This window comes from Pseudophryne corroboree, chromosome 1 (assembly GCF_028390025.1).
Source record: "Pseudophryne corroboree isolate aPseCor3 chromosome 1, aPseCor3.hap2, whole genome shotgun sequence".
NCBI classification, from domain to species: Eukaryota; Metazoa; Chordata; class Amphibia; order Anura; family Myobatrachidae; genus Pseudophryne; species Pseudophryne corroboree.
The window spans coordinates 1,023,841,454-1,023,862,373 of NC_086444.1; the positions used below are offsets into that span (position 1 = coordinate 1,023,841,454).

The 20,920-nt window shown below is 42.8% G+C and overlaps 1 protein-coding gene across 15 annotated transcripts in view; it reads left to right on the forward strand.

The window, feature by feature from the left end:
- Nucleotides 1-20,920, forward strand: part of TENM3 (teneurin transmembrane protein 3) — a 1,613,133-nt gene that overhangs the window by 1,203,170 nt on the left and 389,043 nt on the right. For all 15 annotated transcript variants that reach the window (XM_063920671.1, XM_063920672.1, XM_063920674.1 and 12 more), the window contains one exon: nt 20,095-20,332. In XM_063920671.1, coding sequence (XP_063776741.1) covers nt 20,095-20,332 — 238 coding nt within the window. The remainder of the gene's footprint in view (nt 1-20,094; nt 20,333-20,920) is intronic.

Consider the following 20,920-nt stretch of genomic DNA (forward strand, 5'->3'; position numbering starts at 1 on the left):
ACAGCTTTACATGGGGACCATTGAATTTGCTAGTGACATATTAATCAGATATAGCAGAGTTCCACCTCTCCCATCATTTGCAGCTTTACAGCCTGTTCCTACATCTGTGAATGTCCTGTGAGTGCTGTCCCGGCATCTCTCTGACTGGTATGTTGCTCAGAGGGCACCCAGGCACACTGGACCAGTGCCTGATTCAGAGATGTACGCAATGCTGATTTTTACGAAGTGACCGCATGTGCTATGGGTGAACTGCGCATATGCCAAGGTACCTTAGCGAGTGGCAACAAAAACACAGGCAAGTCGGGGTGTGTCTCAGCCTGTGATCCTGTACACAGAAAGCATGGTGTCAAAACTATGCTGCGTGACCTTGTGGTTACTCAAGGAATCTATTATCAAAGGATCTGCGACCACTGCTGCATATTTGCATTTCAGATAGCATAGCAATAAATCTCCAGGCGGCTGCGGCATTAGCATATTTACAACACAGCTGCAAATGTATTAGCATCTATCTATCTATCTATCTATCTATCTATCTATCTATCTATCTATCTATCTATCTATCTATCTATCTATCTATCTATCTATCTATCTATCTATCTATCCCTTACACGGCAATATAAATCACCTTACAGCTAATAATTCCCACATGACTACTTGGACTGTATCTGAAAGGAGAGGAAAGACAGACGCTGATAAAACAACAGCATTGTTGCATTGATAAAGCAAAAAATCGGAAGAGGAAAAACCCAGTAAGACACTGTACAGTATTGATGCCGTGAAAGAGCAAATCCATATTGAACTGTTTTTAGTGTTGAGCCTGACCCACGCCATGGAAAGCCGATGTGCCATCATGATGCGCTTCTACCTTTATTTGGTGGGATTGGTCTGTATAGCTGGGAGAGCGTGAATAATTGGACACCCTGGGACTGCTGGTGCAGTGTGTGTATTAATATGTGCAAGCGGGTGAGGCACCTGTCAACTGCAGAGCATTCTCTTGTAGTTGAATGTAAATTTGTTGCCTTTTACAAAAGCAGGTTGTGCATGAGTATGCTGCAAATCATCTGCCCTGCCAGAATCTCTTCTCTGTAGAACCCTTTGTGGTCGCCTATATGTAATTCATCAAAGTCAAAAGAAATCCAGCCGGTTGTGTTTTCTAATGTGTATGTTTCAGGAAACAAGACAGGATTTTAAAACTTAAGTGCACTGGAAATGCCAGCATCCTCTGTATTCCAATTAAGCGGTCCCATTCCATCTCTAGTATTAACATCTAATAAGTAATATCACTTATCACTATTGTGGCAGGTCTATTCTTAGTTTCTTTGCTGTTACTGAGCTCTATTTATTTCCTTGCCAGAGTGACAGTGAATAACAAATATCAATCATATCCATTGTATGTAAATATTGGAGCATCTACCATATTCTGACTTGTCAGCTTATACCGGAGCAGTAGGAATAGTCATTTACAGTGCAGCTGTAGATTTTCCTTCCCAGTACTGGTTCTCTTAGCTTGTCTCTTGTATTCTGCTAATTTAATATGATACATGATAGATGGTATGTAACCAATAAGTTACAGCTACCGCTATTATATGTGTGTGCTTTTTCTCATTTTCTTTAGCTATTACACTGATGTAAGAGAGATGCGCTCCATCCTCATAAAGCAAGTAATACCCCTTTCACACCGCAAAGCCGGGTCGCACCCAGGATTTTGCACGATGGTCCTTCCTTCCTGGGTGCAACTCGGCTGAGACCCCTGTGAAACTGGCGGCCTGACCCGGCCAGCACTACCCTAGCCGGCACATGGAGATGATATCATCTCCAGGCATTGGCTCTCCCTATGGTGTGAATGAGTCCTGGCTCGAATCAACCAGACTTACCCGTTCACACTGCACCTCAAGCTGGGCTGAACCTGTGTTCAATTCTGCTCACTACCAGAGTTGAAATACCAGGTCACTTAATCTGCATGATTTCACCTGGTGCTTTCACACTGCACAATATCCCAGGTTGCTGTCCGTTCACATGCAATAACTCGGGATGTCTATGGCAGTATGAAAGAGGTATTACTTTGTATCTGCAACAAACTATGTTGCAGTGTATGGGTTGGAAATATTTTGTTTGTTTTTGCATGCAGCGTATATACTGGCTGCTTTTGAATGTAGCCCACAAAGGCTGGACAGCTTTATTCTTACACTGCAATTTAGAACTGAGTTAGGACACGCCCCTCCCAAATCTAAAGGACCCTACACATTGGCCCGATCCGCCGCCGAGCTGCCCGACGGCGGATATGGCCGATGGGGCGGCTCGGCGGCGGAGGGGCAGTGACAGGGGGAGTGAAGTTTCTTCACTCCCCCCGTCACCCGGCTGCATTGAAGTGCAGGCAAATATGGACGAGATTGTCCATATTGGCCTGCATGCACAGCCGACAGGGGACCAGCGATGAACGAGTGCGGGGCCGCGCATCGTTCATCGCTGGAGCCTCCACACTCAAAGATATGAACGGTATCTCATTTATGAACGAGATCGTTCATATCTTTGGCTGATGTCGGCCAGTGTGTAGGGCCTATAAGGGGGACATGTACTAAGCAGAGATAAAAGTGGAGAAGTGAGCCAGTGGATAAGTTGCCCATGGCACCCAATCAGCTGCTCTGCATATGTTTATAGTATGCAAATTATAAATGTTACGTCAATGCTGATTGGTTGCCATGGGCAACTTCTCCACTGGCTCACTTCTCCACTTTTATCACTGCTTAGTAAATGTCCCCCTAAATCTCTGCACATGTTACATCTGCCCCACCTGCAGTGCAGCGTGGTTTTACCCAGGTGCACAGTTACTTCCTGTTTATGGGTTTGTTTTTTTACTTTGCTGCTCCGCTCAGAATCAGCATCATTATATATGCTCTAAGAAGTAATGTGGATGACCTATGTTTGTGACATTACCAGTTAAAGCACAGGTTCCCAGACTTAATCCCCAATTAAGTCACCTGTGCCCCAGCTTGCATATACAGAAAACCTGGACTGTTATGGTGCATAACAGTCCAGGTTTTCGGTATATGCAAGCTGGGGCACAGGTGACTTAATTAGTAACTCAATTTGATTTAACCATCTGTGCTCAGCTATGGATATCCTTAAAACCTGGACTGTTAGGGTGCCTTGAGGACTGAGTTTGGGAAGCACTGAATTAAAGAGTAATAAATCTGCTAATAGTAACATTTTAGTAAGCACATGTGAAGACACAGTACACAGCGGCGATAATACGGAAGGTTTTGCTTTGGGCCATTTTTGTCCACAATTCCTCTTGTCCTATTGCTTTTCATTTTGCCCCTCATTGTTTTGTGTATGAGATGTGTTTACAGATCCAAATTGTCTTCCTGTTGTATGAAGGCATGGGAAGGAGATTTAACCCTCGAAACAATGATGCCAGCTTGTAACCTGACAATGATATTAATTTTGGATCATGTTCTTATCAGCAGTTAGGCTGATTAGCATGCAGGAGATACAGCTCAGCAAATAGTTCCAAACATAACTATTGTGTATACTTTGAGTAAATCAGTTCGGGCAAGGGGGGTCATTCCGAGTTGTTCGCTCGGTATTTTTCTTCGCATCGCAGCGATTTTCCGCTAACTGCGCATGCGCAATGTTCGCACTGCGACTGCGCCAAGTAAATTTGCTATGCAGTTAGGTATTTTACTCACGGCATTACGAGGTTTTTTCTTCGTTCTGGTGATTGTAGTGTGATTGACAGGAAGTGGGTGTTTCTGGGCGGAAACAGGCCGTTTTATGGGAGTGTGTGAAAAAACGCTACCGTTTCTTGGAAAAACGCGGGAGTGGCTGGAGAAATGGAGGAGTGTCTGGGCGAACGCTGGGTGTGTTTATGACGTCAAACCAGGAACGACAAGCACTGAACTGATCGCAGATGCCGAGTAAGTTTGAAGCTACTCAGAAACTGCTAAGAAGTGTCTAATCGCAATTTTGCTAATCTTTCGTTCGCAATTTTGATAAGCTAAGATTCACTACCAGTAGGCGGCGGCTTAGCGTGTGCAAAGCTGCTAAAAGCAGCTTGCGAGCGAACAACTCGGAATGACCACCAAAGTTTGGTTCTGTGTACACATAAAGTAACGCTGTACAGCCCATATTTTATCCCTGTATGCATTTTAATCACAATTAATGAAACCTAGGAGAAACACTAGTGATCTTGCCCTGCTGCTGGCAAAAGTTTAATTGCAGATCATGCTGATCCACTGAAGAGGAATAGATACAAAGTACTGTATATTCTATATTCGACCGCCATCCTCTGTCTTGTCAAATCATTAACTTGCCCTGTATATTCTATATTCGACCGCCATCCTCTGTCTTGTCAACTCATTAACTTGCCCTGTATATTCTATATTCGACCGCTATCCTTTGTCTTGCCAACTCATTAACTTGCCCTTTCTGTTTGAGAACCTACTGTCGATCCAACACAAACCTATGCACATGGTTTCCAACTGTCTCTTATGTACTTGTGGTAGAAAGTACAGACGAATAGTACATGCAGCATCCAAAAGTCTGCTTCCTACTGCTGGTGCAAGTGGAAGAAGTTATGGGATCATTTAATCCAATAGGTTCCATAACCATTTACATGCTTTACTTTACTAGCTATAGAAAAATGCTTTAGAAAATGCTAACACCAGTGGATAATTGCCTCATTGGGCAGTACAGGTTTAAAAAATAAAAATAAAAAATAACCCCCCCCCCAAAAAAATAATAATAAAAATAAATAAAAAAATAATAATGGTAATTCTAGTTCTCTAGGATTTGATGCTTATCCCTGGCAACTAGATGACACTAAGAAAAAGGGAAGAGTGGTGCGCTTCATGTATTATGTAAATTTATATTTTAATGTGATTAGTGTCTGCCTTTACTCAACACTGCAATTAGTAAACATAGAATCTGCTTTTAATTAAAATATATTTTTACTTCAATTAATAACAAAATAGTGCACTTAAAAAACTGTAGGAATCAAGAACTAGATGACACATATGTTCCCGGTATTTGCTGTTTTTGTGAAATGTCCCTCTTGGGCCCTTTTATATTTGCCCACATTTCACCACTTTGGGAGATCCTGGAGGTGCAGGGCACGGTGAAAGGTGGAATCATGGCCCCGCCCTTCCTGAACTGTGCTACGATTTGCAGCATGGTTCAGTGGGATACAGGATACAGTTATGCTGTTACTAATTAGTGTGATTTACATCTTTAAACCATAGACTGCCCACTTCACTGGAGAAGTGGCAACAATGTCCGGGAGGCTGAATCCAGGAGAGCAGACCAATGTTTGAGAGTCTCCCACTGACAAATGTAACAGTCTATAATGCTTATATAAAGCAACAACAACATATCTGGACATGAAGTGTAAATACATATCTCCAATAATAACACATAACAAAACCCTTTCATCACCCACTGGTAACACTCAAAAATGCATGTGTGGTCAGTTCTGTCTACAAATACTGTACTGCTCAGTGCTGTATATTATGCATCCTCCCTAAGATGTGTTCTCATTAATTGAGGAATAAACACTGGGGCAGCTGGCGGGATCAGAGCTCAGGTATAAATCAGCTGACAGCTTACAACTGTGGCTATTTTTAGTGGATTTTAATTATAGTGAACAGTTCTCTGCTTCTGTGCGGAGCGTTCCACTGAACTTCACCTAAGCTTAATAAAGCCTTCTACATTATTGTCACAATATTGACTAGTTCAGCACTGTATATCTATAAACTATAGAAATGTATACTAAGTTACTCCATAATATGCCACTTTCGTATTGCACATAGTGGAAGATAAACTTGCATATATAACCGCATATAGTAGATGTGACTTTTCTTGTCATTTACTTGATGGTCTAACTACAGTAATTGCCACGTGTAGAGCAGATTTTTATTTTATTTTTTTACTTTAGAATTCATTAATAGGATCTTAGGTAGCTGTACATGTTATGTTCCTGATGTTGTAGTACCTTATGATGTGTCTTATCCAATCCTACAAAGATACACTGCGTGTACAGTACATTGGCCGTATCTACAGGATCGTACACTGTATTGTTTCCATGAAAATTAACAGAAGTCTCTTGTGTTTGAGAATTTGGATTGTACACACAGCTGTTTGGAACAGCTTGAATTTGCATTTATACTTGTGATGTCATAGATAAATAGCACGTGTGTAGGGCATGACCTCCGTGCCAACAGCTCATGTGTGTAGGGCATGACCTCCGTGCCACCAGCATGTGTAGGACATGACCCCCGTGCCATCAGCACATGTGTATGGCATGACCCCCATGCCAACAGCACATGTGTTGGACGCAACCTCCTTGCCAACAGCACATGTGTAGGGCATGACCTCTGTGCCCACAGCTAATTTGTAGGGCATGACCTCCGTGCCAACAGCTAATATGTAGGGCATAACCTCCGTGCCACCAGCATGTGTATGGCATGACCTCCAGTTCATCAGCACATGTGTAGGACATGAACTCTGTGACATCTGCACATGTGTGTGGGCATGACCTCCATGCCACCAACATGTGTAGGGCATGACCTCTGTGCCAACAGCTCATGTATGTAGGGCATGACCTCCGTGCCACCAGCATGTGTAGGGCATGACCTCCGTGTCATCAGCACATGTGTAGGGCATCATCTCTGTGACATCTGCACATGTATGTAGGCATGACCTCCGTGCCACCAGCATGTGTGGGGAAAATAAACAGAAACTTTTAGAATGAACGTCTTGTGCTTTGAGATATCTTGAAGCACAAAGTGTACTTTATATATTCATCATATAATCTAGTTGTCTCATTTATGTATGTATTTATTAATTTTCTCTATGGAAAAAGAATTGCTTTCTCCAGTCTGCAGTCAAATGTGAGGGAAAAGTCTTAAAACAACCAAAACCATTGAAAAATTTAAGAAAAGAGAAAATAGGAAAATGACATCAAGGCATGCATAGTACCCCATAAGACTGAGTATACATTGTCCCCCACCCCACACTCACACAAGCCACTACAAACACTCATAAACAAATCACTTCCTATTCACAGCATTTCTGCACTAAAGGTCCATACACACTAGACGACATCCTCTATGAGCGACGTCGTCTAGCATTTTCCCCTCCTGGGCCAGGCGGTTGACAGCCATCCGTACACACTGAGCGATTTGACCGCTCATATCGCTCAGTGACGTCACACAGCGGCTGGCTGTGCATGCAGCTCCTGAACGACAGTCCAGATTGAGCATGCATGTACTGCCGACTGCGACGATCGTTGACAACCCGCGGGACCGTGCAACGATCGTCACTGGTGGCATATACACTTGCAGAGAAAATTAGCGACGTCGCTCTGAAAGGGGGAAAATGAGCAACGTCATTCATTTTCTCTGCAAGTGTATATGGGCCTTGAGAAAGTACAGGATTCCAGTTCATGTTAGTGCTATGATTGGTTGGGGAGCAGTGACCTCCCATTGGTTGGCAAGGGACTTACAAACCTAGATTACAGTAGTTGAGCAATAACAAGCTTATGTTCCGTACTGACCAATGGAAACTAACATTTCCCAACCAACCAGAGCACACTGCACATTGTGCTTAAGAAAGGTGAGAGATATTGGTTGGAAGCTCTGCATCACCACCCACTGACCCACACAATGGTTACTATACTGTATGTAGGCGACAGATATGGATTGGCTGAGTTCTCATCAATATTGGGTGTGCCACAAATACAGTAGCTTCCCCTGTGTACAGGCAATTGATGCACTTTAGCAGTTGTGTTATGCATTTTATACACGTTTTGCTACTTCTAGTTTTCTCTTAATATAATTGCTACTTATTATGTACTGTATGCGACCTGTTCTTATCTGGACTGTTCAGTAAACAAGATAATACAATAATAAACAGGTGATCTGTTATACATTTAATTACCCATGCACATTTTATTGTAACCTCAATGTGTAAAAAAATAATAATGTTCATCTGCAGAAATAATAACACACAGAATGGACATTGCAAGACAGTACACTCGTCAATATGTAAGGTTTTCTTATCTGCATTTCAATCGATCTGTGTACGTAGTCATTTTCTTGTTGTACATAATTAACACATGGTCAAAAATGTGTTCTTTTTCCATTTTGATGATTGCGGGTTATGTTTACTGTAAGCCAGAAGCTTCTTTCAAAAACCTGAGCAAGAGTTTCAGAAACAGCCTGCAATAAAAATCACACACGCTTCATAAAACACCACTTGATTGATATCACTTGCACCATTAGGAACTAAACGACAAAGGATGTAATTTCAGTTCTTGCATGCAATATTAATCGAGAGCCTTTAAACCATTTTACTGATGGGAACTTTGACAACATGACATTTGAAGAATTGTTAGCCAAAGTCATTTTATCTTAGTCACATTAAAGTAAATAGTATAAAAACCTGTAATTTGCCCTTTGCAGATTTGCATGTGATTACCTTTTCACACTTTGGAAGACTTCGAATTCAGTGGCAATGGGATTTTCTGCTCGTCTGATATGTATAACTACAGGAGTAGTACAGTGTGAGAGACTTATAGCTTTTATAAATTACTGTAAGTAGATGCAGCACCACACACACATATATATATATACATATATTTTATATATATATATATATATATATATATATATATATATATTAGATAGAAAATACTGTCTTGCCCAATTTAACATTAAAATGTCACTGGGTCAGCTCCCTGACATTGCTGCAGGCAGAATATTATTACTGCTACACACTACACGATGTGTGTATCCAGCGATGGCGAAATCAATGTATCAACATAACACAGCATGTTATATCGCACGTTGGCATGATATATCAGAACACGACACATGTCGTCAGTCTATCTGACGCGCAGTACATCAGATAGGACAACTCTGCTGACAACGGCCGATAGCGCGCAAACGCAGGTACACACCGTGCTATGTGGCTGATACATTTTTCTGATCCACGTTGGGATAACATATCACCTGATATGTTGTGTAGGGTAATTGAATCACCAAATAAGGGGATCTGCGCCCCAAAACATTGATTGAACAACTGATGCTGTCCTTGTGACACAAGGTGAGAATGTTTTATAGTTGTCTTGATAAAGCCAACATAGTTATACATATATTTGTGTTGCCGGATACCCCGTCGGCCACATGGTTAATGGCCGCCGCCAGGCGCCGGTTATTTAATGTATGTAAAATGTATTAACAGCGCCAGGCATGGTATGTTTAATAATGTATCTTAATATGTTATATCGCTGTGCTGCAGTTGGAGAATTATGAACTGCAAGGTTATAGAACTGCATGGGCAGGGCACTTATGAGAAAAGTATAAGTTACTTTGTTTCTAAAAGGCTTTGACAATTGTTCTTCAGCAACTTGTACATAGCAAGTCATATGTTATTTGTCCTAGCTCCAGCAGGTAATAGGTATCGATTAGCAGGCCTTTTGGTGTACAAACATTTTCTTTGAGATACAAAGTAAGGTTTGGAAAGAGGACTGTTTCAGCATTTCCTGTTGTGTGATAAGTAGTGATGTGCACCGGAAATTTTTCGGGTTTTGTGTTTTGGTTTTGGATTCGGTTCCGCTGCCGTGTTTTGGATTCGGACGCGTTTTGGCAAAACCTCCCTGAAATTTTTTTGTCTGATTCGGGTGTGTTTTGGATTCGGGTGTTTTTTTACAAAAAACCCTCAAAAACTGCTTAAATCATAGAATTTGGGGGTCATTTTGATCCCATAGTATTATTAACCTCAATAACCATAATTTACACTCATTTTCAGTCTATTCTGAACACCTCACACCTCACAATATTATTTTTAGTCCTAAAATTTGCACCGAGGTCGCTGGATGACTAAGCTAAGCGACCCAAGTGGCCAACACAAACACCTGGCCCATCTAGGAGTGGCACTGCAGTGTCAGGCAGGATGGCACTTCAAAAAATAGTCCCCAAACAGCACATGATGCAAAGAAAAAAAGAGGTGCACCAAGGTCGCTGGATGGCTAAGCTAAGCGACACAAGTGGCCGACACAAACACCTGGCCCATCTAGGAGTGGCACTGCAGTGTCAGGCAGGATGGCAGATTTAAAAAATAGTCCCCAAACAGCACATGATGCAAAGAAAAAAAGAGGCGCAATGAGGTAGCTGTGTGACTAAGCAAAGCGACCCAAGTGGCCGACACAAACACCTGGCCCATCTAGGAGTGGCACTGCAGTTTTCTAGCGAGATGATGAGTGCTTCCATCCTCATGTGAATCTGAACCACTAGCCATGAACATAGGCCAGAGCCTCAGCCGTTCCTTGCCACTCCGTGTCGTAAATGGCATATTGGCAAGTTTACGCTTCTCCTCAGACGCTTTTAATTTTGATTTTTGGGTCATTTTACTGAACTTTTGTTTTTTGGATTTTACATGCTCTCTACTATGACATTGGGCATCGCCTTGGCAGACGACGTTGATGGCATTTCATTGTCTCGGCCATGACTAGTGGCAGCAGCTTCAGCACGAGGTGGAAGTGGATCTTGATCTTTCCCTATTTTACCCTCCACATTTTTGTTATCCATTTTTTAATGTGTGGATTATATGCCAGTATCAATAGCAATGGCCTACTACTATATATACTGCGCACAACTGAAATGCACCACAGGTATGGATGGATAGTATACTTGACGACACAGAAGTAGGTAGAGCAGTGGCCTACTGTACCGTACTGCTATATACTATATACTGGTGGTCAGCAAACTGTGCAAAACTGAAATGCACTACAGGTATGGATGGATAGTATACTTGACGACACAGAGGTAGGTAGAGAAGTGGCCTTCTGTACCGTACTGCTATATATTATATACTGGTGGTCAGCAAACTGTGCAAAACTGAAATGCACCACAGGTATGGATGGATAGTATACTTGACGACACAGAGGTAGGTAGAGCAGTGGCCATCTGTACCGTACTGCTATATATTATATACTGGTGGTCAGCAAACTGTGCAAAACTAAAATGCACCACAGGTATGGATGGATAGTATACTTGACGACACAGAGGTAGGTAGAGCAGTGGCCTTCTGTACCGTACTGCTATATATTATATACTGGTGGTCAGCAAACTGTGCAAAACTGAAATGCACCACAGGTATGGATGGATAGTATACTTGACGACACAGAGGTAGGTAGAGCAGTGGCCTTCTGTACCGTACTGCTATATATATATTATATACTGGTGGTCAGCAAAATTATGCACTGTACTCCTACTATATACTACAATGCAGCACAGATATGGAGCGTTTTTCAGGCAGAGAACGTATAATACTGGTGGTCACTGATCAGCAAAACTCTGCACTGTACTCCTCCTATATAATACTGCTGGTCCCCAGTCCCCACAATAAAGCAGTGTGAGCACAGATATATGCAGCACACTGAGCACAGATATGGAGCGTTTTTCAGGCAGAGAACGTATAATACTGATGGTCACTGGTCAGCAAAACTCTGCACTGTACTCCTCCTATATAATACTGCTGGTTCCCAGTCCCCACAATAAAGCAGTGTGAGCACAGATATATGCAGCACAGTGAGCACAGATATGGAGCGTTTTTCAGGCAGAGCACGTATAATACTGGTGGTCACTGGTCAGCAAAACTCTGCACTGTACTCCTCCTATATAATACTGCTGGTCCCCAGTCCCCACAATAAAGCAGTGTGAGCACAGATATATGCAGCACACTGATCACAGATATGGAGCGTTTTTCAGGCAGAGAACGTATAATACTGGTGGTCACTGGTCAGCAAAACTCTTCACTGTACTCATCCTATTTAATACTGCTGGTCCCCAGTCCCCACAATAAAGCAGTGTGAGCACAGATATATGCTGCACACTGAGCACAGATATGGAGCGTTTTTCAGGCAGAGAACGTATAATACTGGTGGTCACTGGTCAGCAAAACTCTGCACTGTACTCCTCCTATATAATACTGCTGGTCCCCAGTCCCCACAATAAAGCAGTGAGCACAGATATTTGCAGCCACCGGAATAAAACTGAGAGGACGCTAGCCACGTCCTCTCACTATCATTTCCAATGCACGAGTGAAAAATGGCGGCGATGCGCGGCTCCTTATATAGAATCCGAATCTCGCGAGAATCCAACCGCGGGATGATGGCGTTCGGTCGCGCTCGGGTTAACCGAGCAAGGGCGGGAAGGTTCGAATCTGCCTCGGACCCGTGTAAAAAGGGTGAAGTTCGGGGGGGGTTCGGATTCCGAGGATCGGAACCCGCTCATCACTAGTGATAAGCCATGCTGGTTTTGCATAGAGATGTGAAAGACAGGCTGCATTATGTAGGATGCAGATTTATGTTTAAACAACAAAAATCTTGTCTATGGGTGAGAGGTTGAATGCGATTGAAATTCAAGTTATATTAACATTTGTGAAAGAGACAGGAACATGTTAATCAGATTGTGTTTGGGAAAGCGCACTGGTTTGGTTCATATATGAAAAGGAGCAAAAAAGGGGCTTTATCCGATTCTTAACTCGTTTGAAATGTAACTTGTATTTATTTATATTTTGTGCGATAACCTGATTGGTTGGAAAAGACAGGAAGGGCTTACCCCCCTGTGGTACTGTGTGTTGGTTTGAGATAGAGAGAGGAGGCCAGTGAGCCTCGGGGTTATTACAGGGTGAGTATCTCATATCCAAAATGTTTGTGACCAGAGGTATTTTGGATATTGGATTTTTCTGTATTTTGGAATAATTGCATACCGTAATGAGATATAATGGCGATGGGACCCAAGTCTAAGCACAGAATGCATTTATGTTTCATATACACCTTATACACACAGCCTGAAGGTCATTTTAGCCAATATTTAAAAAAAACTTTATGCATTAAACACAGTTTGTGTACATACACGCAATCCATTTATGTTTCATATACACCTTATACACACAGCCGGAAGATCATTTAATACAATATGTTTAATAACTTTGTTTATTAAACAAAGTTTGTGTACATTGAACCATCAGAAAACAAAGGTTTCACTATCTCAGTCTTACTCAAAAAATTAAATATTTCCGAATATTTCGATATGGAATACTCAACCTGTATACCATTTTCACTCTGCTGTAAACATCTTCCTGTATTGCTGAAGTTCTTTTCAGAACTGTTTGGGCAAATAAAACATCTTCTGCCTCAAGATGACCGCTATATCTTGTGACCTGCAGTGCTAGGCCAAACCTAGCTCCGTTCTTCGGCTGTCCAGGGTGCACGCAGCGTCTCCAAGCTCCGCCCGCTACCATGCTGTTCTTGGGCAAGCGACTATTGGGGATTCGTCAACACCACACAGTATGCGTCGACAAGCTGGTAAGACAGCTTGTCGACGCATACAGAGCAGAACTGTGGTTCCAGATGCTACGGCAACAAGGAGTCTGGTGGTGGCAGCGTAGTACACGCCCACTGTGCAGTGGGTGGAGTCAGTAACAGGTGGCCAGGTCCCGTTTGACCTAAATCTTCATTCTGTGACTGGGGGCGGGACGCGAGGCAGTGAGGACTTTCGTGCCGAACCGTCTGGTCACAATATTATTTACTATTTAACTGATATAGGCAGACAGGTGGCATTAGTGCCTTAGGAGGTTTACTGTTACATCCAAAATGCCCACACTGGCTGTTTCTCATGGAATTATGGCTTTTTGCTATATTTTAAAGGCTGCTGCCTAATGAAGGTACGAATATTTAACAAGGACAGCTGACATCATCCTCTAATCACTATACCCACCTCAGGATGGTAATAGTGAGGACTGATGTACTCTAACTGCTATTTTAATTTAATTTCTTTCAGTTGTATTTATTCATTATGCATTGAATCTGCAGTGGAATCTTAAGAACAAAGTTACTGCTTGCCAGTCATTATTGCCGGTAAGCCAACTGTTACTCTGCTGCCCCAGCATTTTATTATTCTTATTATTCTTTTGAACTTCATCTCTCTTTCCAGGACATTTTGATAAACACGCCCCTTAGAATGTAATTGCACATGAAGTCGAGTAGTTATGCCCACACAAATATACCTTGTGTAAAGGCTGGGTATACTAAATCTATGTGTATGAAGCCACGTGAACATAATATTTTGGATTTTAATCTGTTAATGTCAGTGAAAGATAATTTTTTTTCTGGGTAAAAGTTACATTGCCATTTGTACAGCACTGATGGAATAATCCTAGATCATCATGAAGATGGATTAATATATCACTGTGTAATATTTAGTAGTACAAGGGATCAGCCCCTGCTTGTCAATCTAGGGGCACTTTCCATACTAGTGCACGCCATACATTAAACAGACTTTTCTGCAGTATCAGTTTTCTAAAGACAGATCAGTTTTAATTGGGTGCTTGCTTTGACTGGTTGAATTACCTTGTAACTGTCTTGTTGAAATGTGCCTCCAAGGCCTCAGCACTGATTCTAATCAAATACAATGACACCCACTGGTGTGGATAAAGGCAGCACTGATTAATTGCTGTAAAATCTACCTGACTCATAACTCTTTGATGAATTTATGTGGTTCTCTATTTCTGTCCATCCATCCATCCATACATGGTAATAAAATGGAAAATTACACAAAATATTTATGTTATTATAATTGGCCAGAGCTAGCGTGATATGGACAAAATGATTGTCACTAGGCATAAACTGTGGCTAGGAATGTCTCGCTGTATAAGGAATGCCGCTTCCTTGTAGCGGGTTATGGCTTGTTCTGCTCATTGAGAAATGTGAGTGATCATCAACTCTGAAATGTTCTGACATGGTACGAATGTCATTTCTGGCCAAAGCCAGTGTAGCTGCAAGAATGATGTTGTACACTGCTACACAACGCTTTCTGCTGACATCACTAACGAAGTTGTGCTGCAGGTGCTTTAAAACTGTCCATTTATATTTAAGCAATATTTGAAGAAATAGTTACTGTGTGGGTTTTTATAAAGGACCCATTTTTAACAGGATATGACAATCCATTTGCTTTGTCACGTGGAGTCTGAAGTAGTAGCAATGTTGCAATGTTCCACTTTTTCTTCATTTTTTTTTTTAATGTGTCTTAGTCTAATGTAACCTGATTGCATGGTTCTACTGGCTTCCAGGGACAATCCCATGTTTTAAACATCCATGATGTTGTTTTGTTAACTGGATAGCAGTAGAAGCCTAATGCTAAAATATTACCCTGTTCTCTCTCCTCCTCTCCTTTGCCCTCACTATTGGCAGAATACATGGTAATCACTGGCTAGCACGCTACTAATGGCTCTGCCTTCCCCTCACTGCCTTTCACTATGGTACATCAGCCTACTGCACCAGTAGTAAGTACAGAGTGCCAATGTGGCGCCTGGGTGCTATGCTGGGAGATAGAGCGATGCCCAGTGTGTAATTACGTAACTCACTTAGTTTACTTTCAACCTGAGACCCGGGTGAATGGAGGGGCAAACTTTACATTCTCTGTATACTATAGCTGTTTTTTTACCCACTGTCCCAGGGGGTCACAATACCGGCGGAGGAATCCCGGCTTTCAAAATAGTGATGGATCCCGACAGTGATTATTAGGGATAGGTTTAGGGTAAGGGCTAGGTACTAAGGGGTGGGTTAGCACTAAGCTGTGTGTGTGTGTGGGGGGGGGTTAGGGATAGACTGCCAAAGGGGACAGTTAGGCTGTCGAAGGGAATGGTTAGGGTTAGGGTTAAAATACTTACCAAAATTCGTCAGGCTCTTGACTGTCTGGATTCCGCTGCCGGTATTGTGACCATCAGGATGCTGCTATTGGGATGTCCCAAGTCATCCTCTTCTCTGTTTATACAGTTTATAGTAGACAGGCACACCACTTATCTATAATGATTACAGTTATTCTGAAGTTGATTTTCACGTTCTACCTGTATTATAAAATGAGACGTTATTGTTGTCTGCAGTGACGGAAGGTTGGCTTTTTATGTGACCGGTAGTATTTTGCGCAATGTTGTTTCTGCAGTTTTGCACGCCCAGACACACTTCTAGTTTGCAGAGATACTGTATGTACCAAGAACAGAGAGTAGGTGTTAACCATTCATGGGTGCTGGAAGGGATCCATGCTCACTGGTGCTAAACCAACGCATGTAGTTAGGCCCACTCAGTCAGGTTCAGTAGAGAAGCCATATTATAGACCCTTCCCACCCACAATTTTTGTATATAATTAGTTACATTGCCAAGTAATAGTAGCTTCAAAGCTGTGCATAACTCAAGCTAAGGAATGATTATCTATTTTATCTAATAGACCATGGGGTTTATTTACTAATATTCGTGTTTTTGCCGTTTTTAAGGGTGTTTGAACTCGAATGGTATCGGGTGCATTTTACTGCAACTTTTTGAATCCTGATACGGTCATTCACTAAGCTGCCGAGTTTTGCACAATCGTTTTTTCCGATGTCGATGTGATTTGTAATATCAGGCAGTGTTTTTTACGGGAGTGATGAGTAAAACACTGCCTGACAAAACACAAGGAATCCCGGCCGGATCTGTGAGATCCGTGCAGGGCTTCATTGTGTACCTTAAAAATGTGTTTTAATTGATTTTAAATCTGAAAAAAATTGCGTGGGGTCCCCCCTCCTAAGCATAACCAGCCTCGGGCTCTTTGAGCCGGTCCTGGTTGAAAAAATATGGGGGAAAAATTACAGCGGTTCCCCCATATTTCATCAACCAGCACCGGGCTCTGCGCCTGGTCCTGGTGCAAAAAATACGGGGGACAAAAAGAGTAGGGGTCCCCCGTATTTTTTTGTACCAGCACCGGGCTCCACTAGCTGGACAGATAATGCCACAGCCAGGGGTCACTTTTATACAGCACCCTGTGGCCGTGGCATTAAATACCCAACTAGTCAGCCCTGGCCGGGGTACCCTGGAGGAGTGGGGACCCCTTCAATCAAGGGGTCCCCCCCCAGCCACCCAAGGGCCAGGGGTGAAGCCCGAGGTTGTCCCCCCCATCCAAGGGCTGCGGATGGGGGGCTGATAGCCTTGTTGAGAATGTAAGAATATTGTTTTTTGCAGAAGAACTACAAGTCCCAGCAAGCCTCCCCTGCAAGCCGGTACTTGGAGAACCACAAGTACCAGCATGCGGGGGAACGGGCCCGCTGGTACCTGTAGTTCTACTGCCAAAAAAATACCCCCCAAAAAAAGGACACACACCGTGAAAGTACAACTTTATTGCATTCATTCCGACACACACATACTTACCTATGTTGACACGCCGACTCTGGCCACGTCTTCGTCTGTCGGCGTCTCCAAGTCGAATCCGGGGTACCTGAAAATAAAATTATACTCACCTAAAGCCAATGTGTACTGTTCTTTTTTTTTGTAATCCACGTACTTGGCACAAAAAAAAAAACGGAAACCCGACCACGCACTGAAAGGGTTCCCATGTTTTCACATGAGACACCTTTCCCCGACTGCCAGGACCCCCCCTGACTACTGTCAAAGAGGGTCCCTTCTGCCAATCAGGGATCGCCACGTCGTGGCACCCTCCTGATTGGCTGTGTGCTCCTGTAGTATCTGTCAGGCAGCACACGGCACAGATACAATGTAGCGCCTATGCTCTCCATTGTAGCCAATGGTGGGAACTTTGCGGTCAGCGGTTGACCGAAAGTAACCTCACCGCTGACCGCAAAGTTCCCACCATTGGCTACAATGGAGCGCATAGGCGCTACATTGTATCTGTGCCGTGTGCTGCCTGACAGACACTACAGGAGCACACAGCCAATCAGGAGAGTGCCACGACGTGGCGCTCCCTGATTGGCTGAAGGGACCCTCTTTGACAGGAGTCAGGGGGGGTCCTGGCAGTCGGGGAAAGGGGTCCCATGTGTAAACATGGGGCCCCTTTCAGTGCGTGGTCGGGTTTCCGTTTTATTATTTTGCCAAGTACGTGGATTATACAAAGAACAGAAGGTACACTGGATTATGTGAGTATAATTTTTTCACAGGTACCCCTAGGATTCTACATGGAGAAGAGGACCGAGCCTCGTGGGAACATAGGTAAGTATGTGTGTATGTTGGTGTGCATGTATGTAATAAAGTTGTACTGTCACGGTGTGTGTGTCCTGTTTTTATTGGGGTATTTTTTTAGTAGTAGTACTACAGGTACCAGCGGGCCCGGTTTTCCACTGCATGCTGGTACTTGTGGTTCTCCAAGTACCAGCTTGCGGGGGAGGCTTGCTGGGACTTGTAGTACTGCTACTAAAAACAATATTCACAATTTCTCACAAGGCTATCAGCCCCCCAGTCGCCGCCCTTGGATGGGGGGGACAGCCTCGGGCTTCCCCCCTGGCCCTTGGGTGGCTGGAGGGGGGGACCCCTTGATTGAAGGGGTCCCCACTCCTCCAGGGTACCCCGGCCAGGGGTGACTAGTTGGGGTTTTAATGGCATGGCCGCAGGGACCGATATCAAAGGGTCCCCCGGCTGTGGCATTATCTCCCCAGCTAGTGGAGTGCTGGTTTCAAAAATACGGGGGACCCCTACGCTTTTTGTCCCCCGTATTTTTGGAACCAGGTCCAGGCGCAGAGCCCGGTGCTGGTTGATTAAATATGGGGGAACCCCTGTCATTTTTCCCCCCATATTTTTTCAACCAGGACCGGCTCAAGGAGCCCGAGGCTGGTTATGCTTAGGAGGGGGGACACCACGCAATTTTTTTTTCAGATTTTACACTAAACAGACCCTTTCCCATAGATAACCATGCACAGATCTCACTGATCCGTGCATGGTTATCCAAACTCGACTGGAAAAAGCAGGTCTATTTTATTGCTGCTTTTTTTAACGAATCGAAAAAAAACAGACCCGCACTTGAGCACTCAGAAACTAACTCCCAAATACGAATGAATAGTGAATGCCCGTATTCTATGAAATAACAGCCGTGTTTGACCGATGGTCTATTCATTCGTATTTCTGAACGTTGTCATTCAAACCATTACGAATAGTCCAAACACTGCCGAGATTGGTGCTTAGTGAATTCCCGGATTGGGACTTAGAAAAAAAAAACACAAATCGGACAAACTCGGATTCTTAGTAAATACTGGCCCATGTCTTGTACTTCTATTCAGCATGTGATATTAATAGAACATGCAAGCATTCTGTTTTCTGTATTGAATGAGATGAAACATCCAGGCTGTATGCCGCGTATTGATAGTGGATTTTCCACATATTCTCCATATTACGTTATTAACTAGGAGTGTTAACTCAATGACAATAGAAGAGCAGATCCTTAGAAATCTCAGTTTGTGAATTGTCACGGTCTAAAACACTTTTATATAGAAATATTTGTTCTATATCTGTAAATGTATAAACTCTAATTCACATTATACTCTGCACACACAAGTAAATATATTATGGTTTTAATTAACTAAAACATTTTACCACTTCATCACTGATTAGGAATACCACCTCTCGTGTGTATGGGGTACATTTGTATGAAATGGGCAAGTCTCTGCTGCCTGTATTGTAATGAACGTAACGGTCATTAAGTATATGAGTCTTCTGACGTTGTAATCAGATGTGATTCAGTCTGGTAAATATCTATACTACAACATCTGTTTCACAGAGTGACCTTCTGCTGAAGAATACTTAGTATCTATTAGCAAATCAACGTACAAACCTACACACTCTGAAATCCTGTAAACTGGCAGGGTATACCGCTGTTAAGCTACCGGCTTGCTACAAATGATTACTGTTAAGTAATGCTTAAAAGAAACACTGTTATAATAATTATAGGAATTACATGTGTTTAAAGAACCTGTGTGCTCTGGAAAAATTGCCCATTTTCTTTTTTTTTTTCCTTCCCTTTCTTTTTTTTTTCTTCTTTTTTTTGTCTGTTATAACTGTTGATCACTGTCAAGTTCTATTTATGACTATACAAATTTAAACATAATCCAATATAAAGATCTGAACACCAGTTTACCATCTGGTTAATGTTAATTAAAGCTATGGGTTTCCAAGGTACTTTTATATCAGTGGGAATGTCAATTTAGACTTTTTTTAATTAGCGTATACAGATAAACTTCAGCCTGCTGACAATTACGAAATATATTTTTCTTACTCCACAGAGCAATCGCCAAACAGCCAAGGTCAATCAACTTTGCAGCCTTTACCACCTCCTCACAAGCAGCATCCCGCAGTACAGCAGCCGTCCATCACATCCCTCAACCGCAATTCTCTGACACATAGGAGGAACCAAAGTCCGGCCCCGCCGGCTGCGCTGCCCGCCGAGCTGCAAACCACACCTGAGTCCGTCCAGCTGCAGGACAGCTGGGTCCTTGGCAGTAATGTGCCACTGGAGAGCAGGTAAATGTGTGCAATGCTGTGTAACCAGCTCAGGACAGTACTTCTGGGTATTTAGTGGGTATTTTTCTCAACTTTTCAATATAGTTTTCAAGTTTTTAATACAAGAACTGTGGTAAGTTAAAGGTAAAGGCTTGTTCCTATTTTACCACAGTTCTTGTTGCTTTTTGCCATCTTTGCAGCATCGAAGCAGTACACACTGTGTCAAATTTCTCTGTTTTATTTAATATATCATGATTCAGTCAGTGGTCTTATGACCGAAGACTGTTACGTAAGTTAAGTTACTGTTATTCATCCTGCTTTGTACTTTGTGTTTTATATAACATGCACTATTAGGTGCTGACTGTTATACAGTATACCTTTATTTGTTTCTATTGGTTTAAGTGTTGCTCACCAACACATAACTCATTGGTAAATAGCTGCCACTCATACAGATTGATGAGGAGTGCCACTTTATTTATTTTTCACTCTTTTATTGACTAATCTTTGTATTTTCTCTATCGTCCTAGTGGATGCTGGGGTTCCTGAAAGGACCATGGGGAATAGCGGCTCCGCAGGAGACAGGGCACAAAAAGTAAAGCTTTTTCCGAT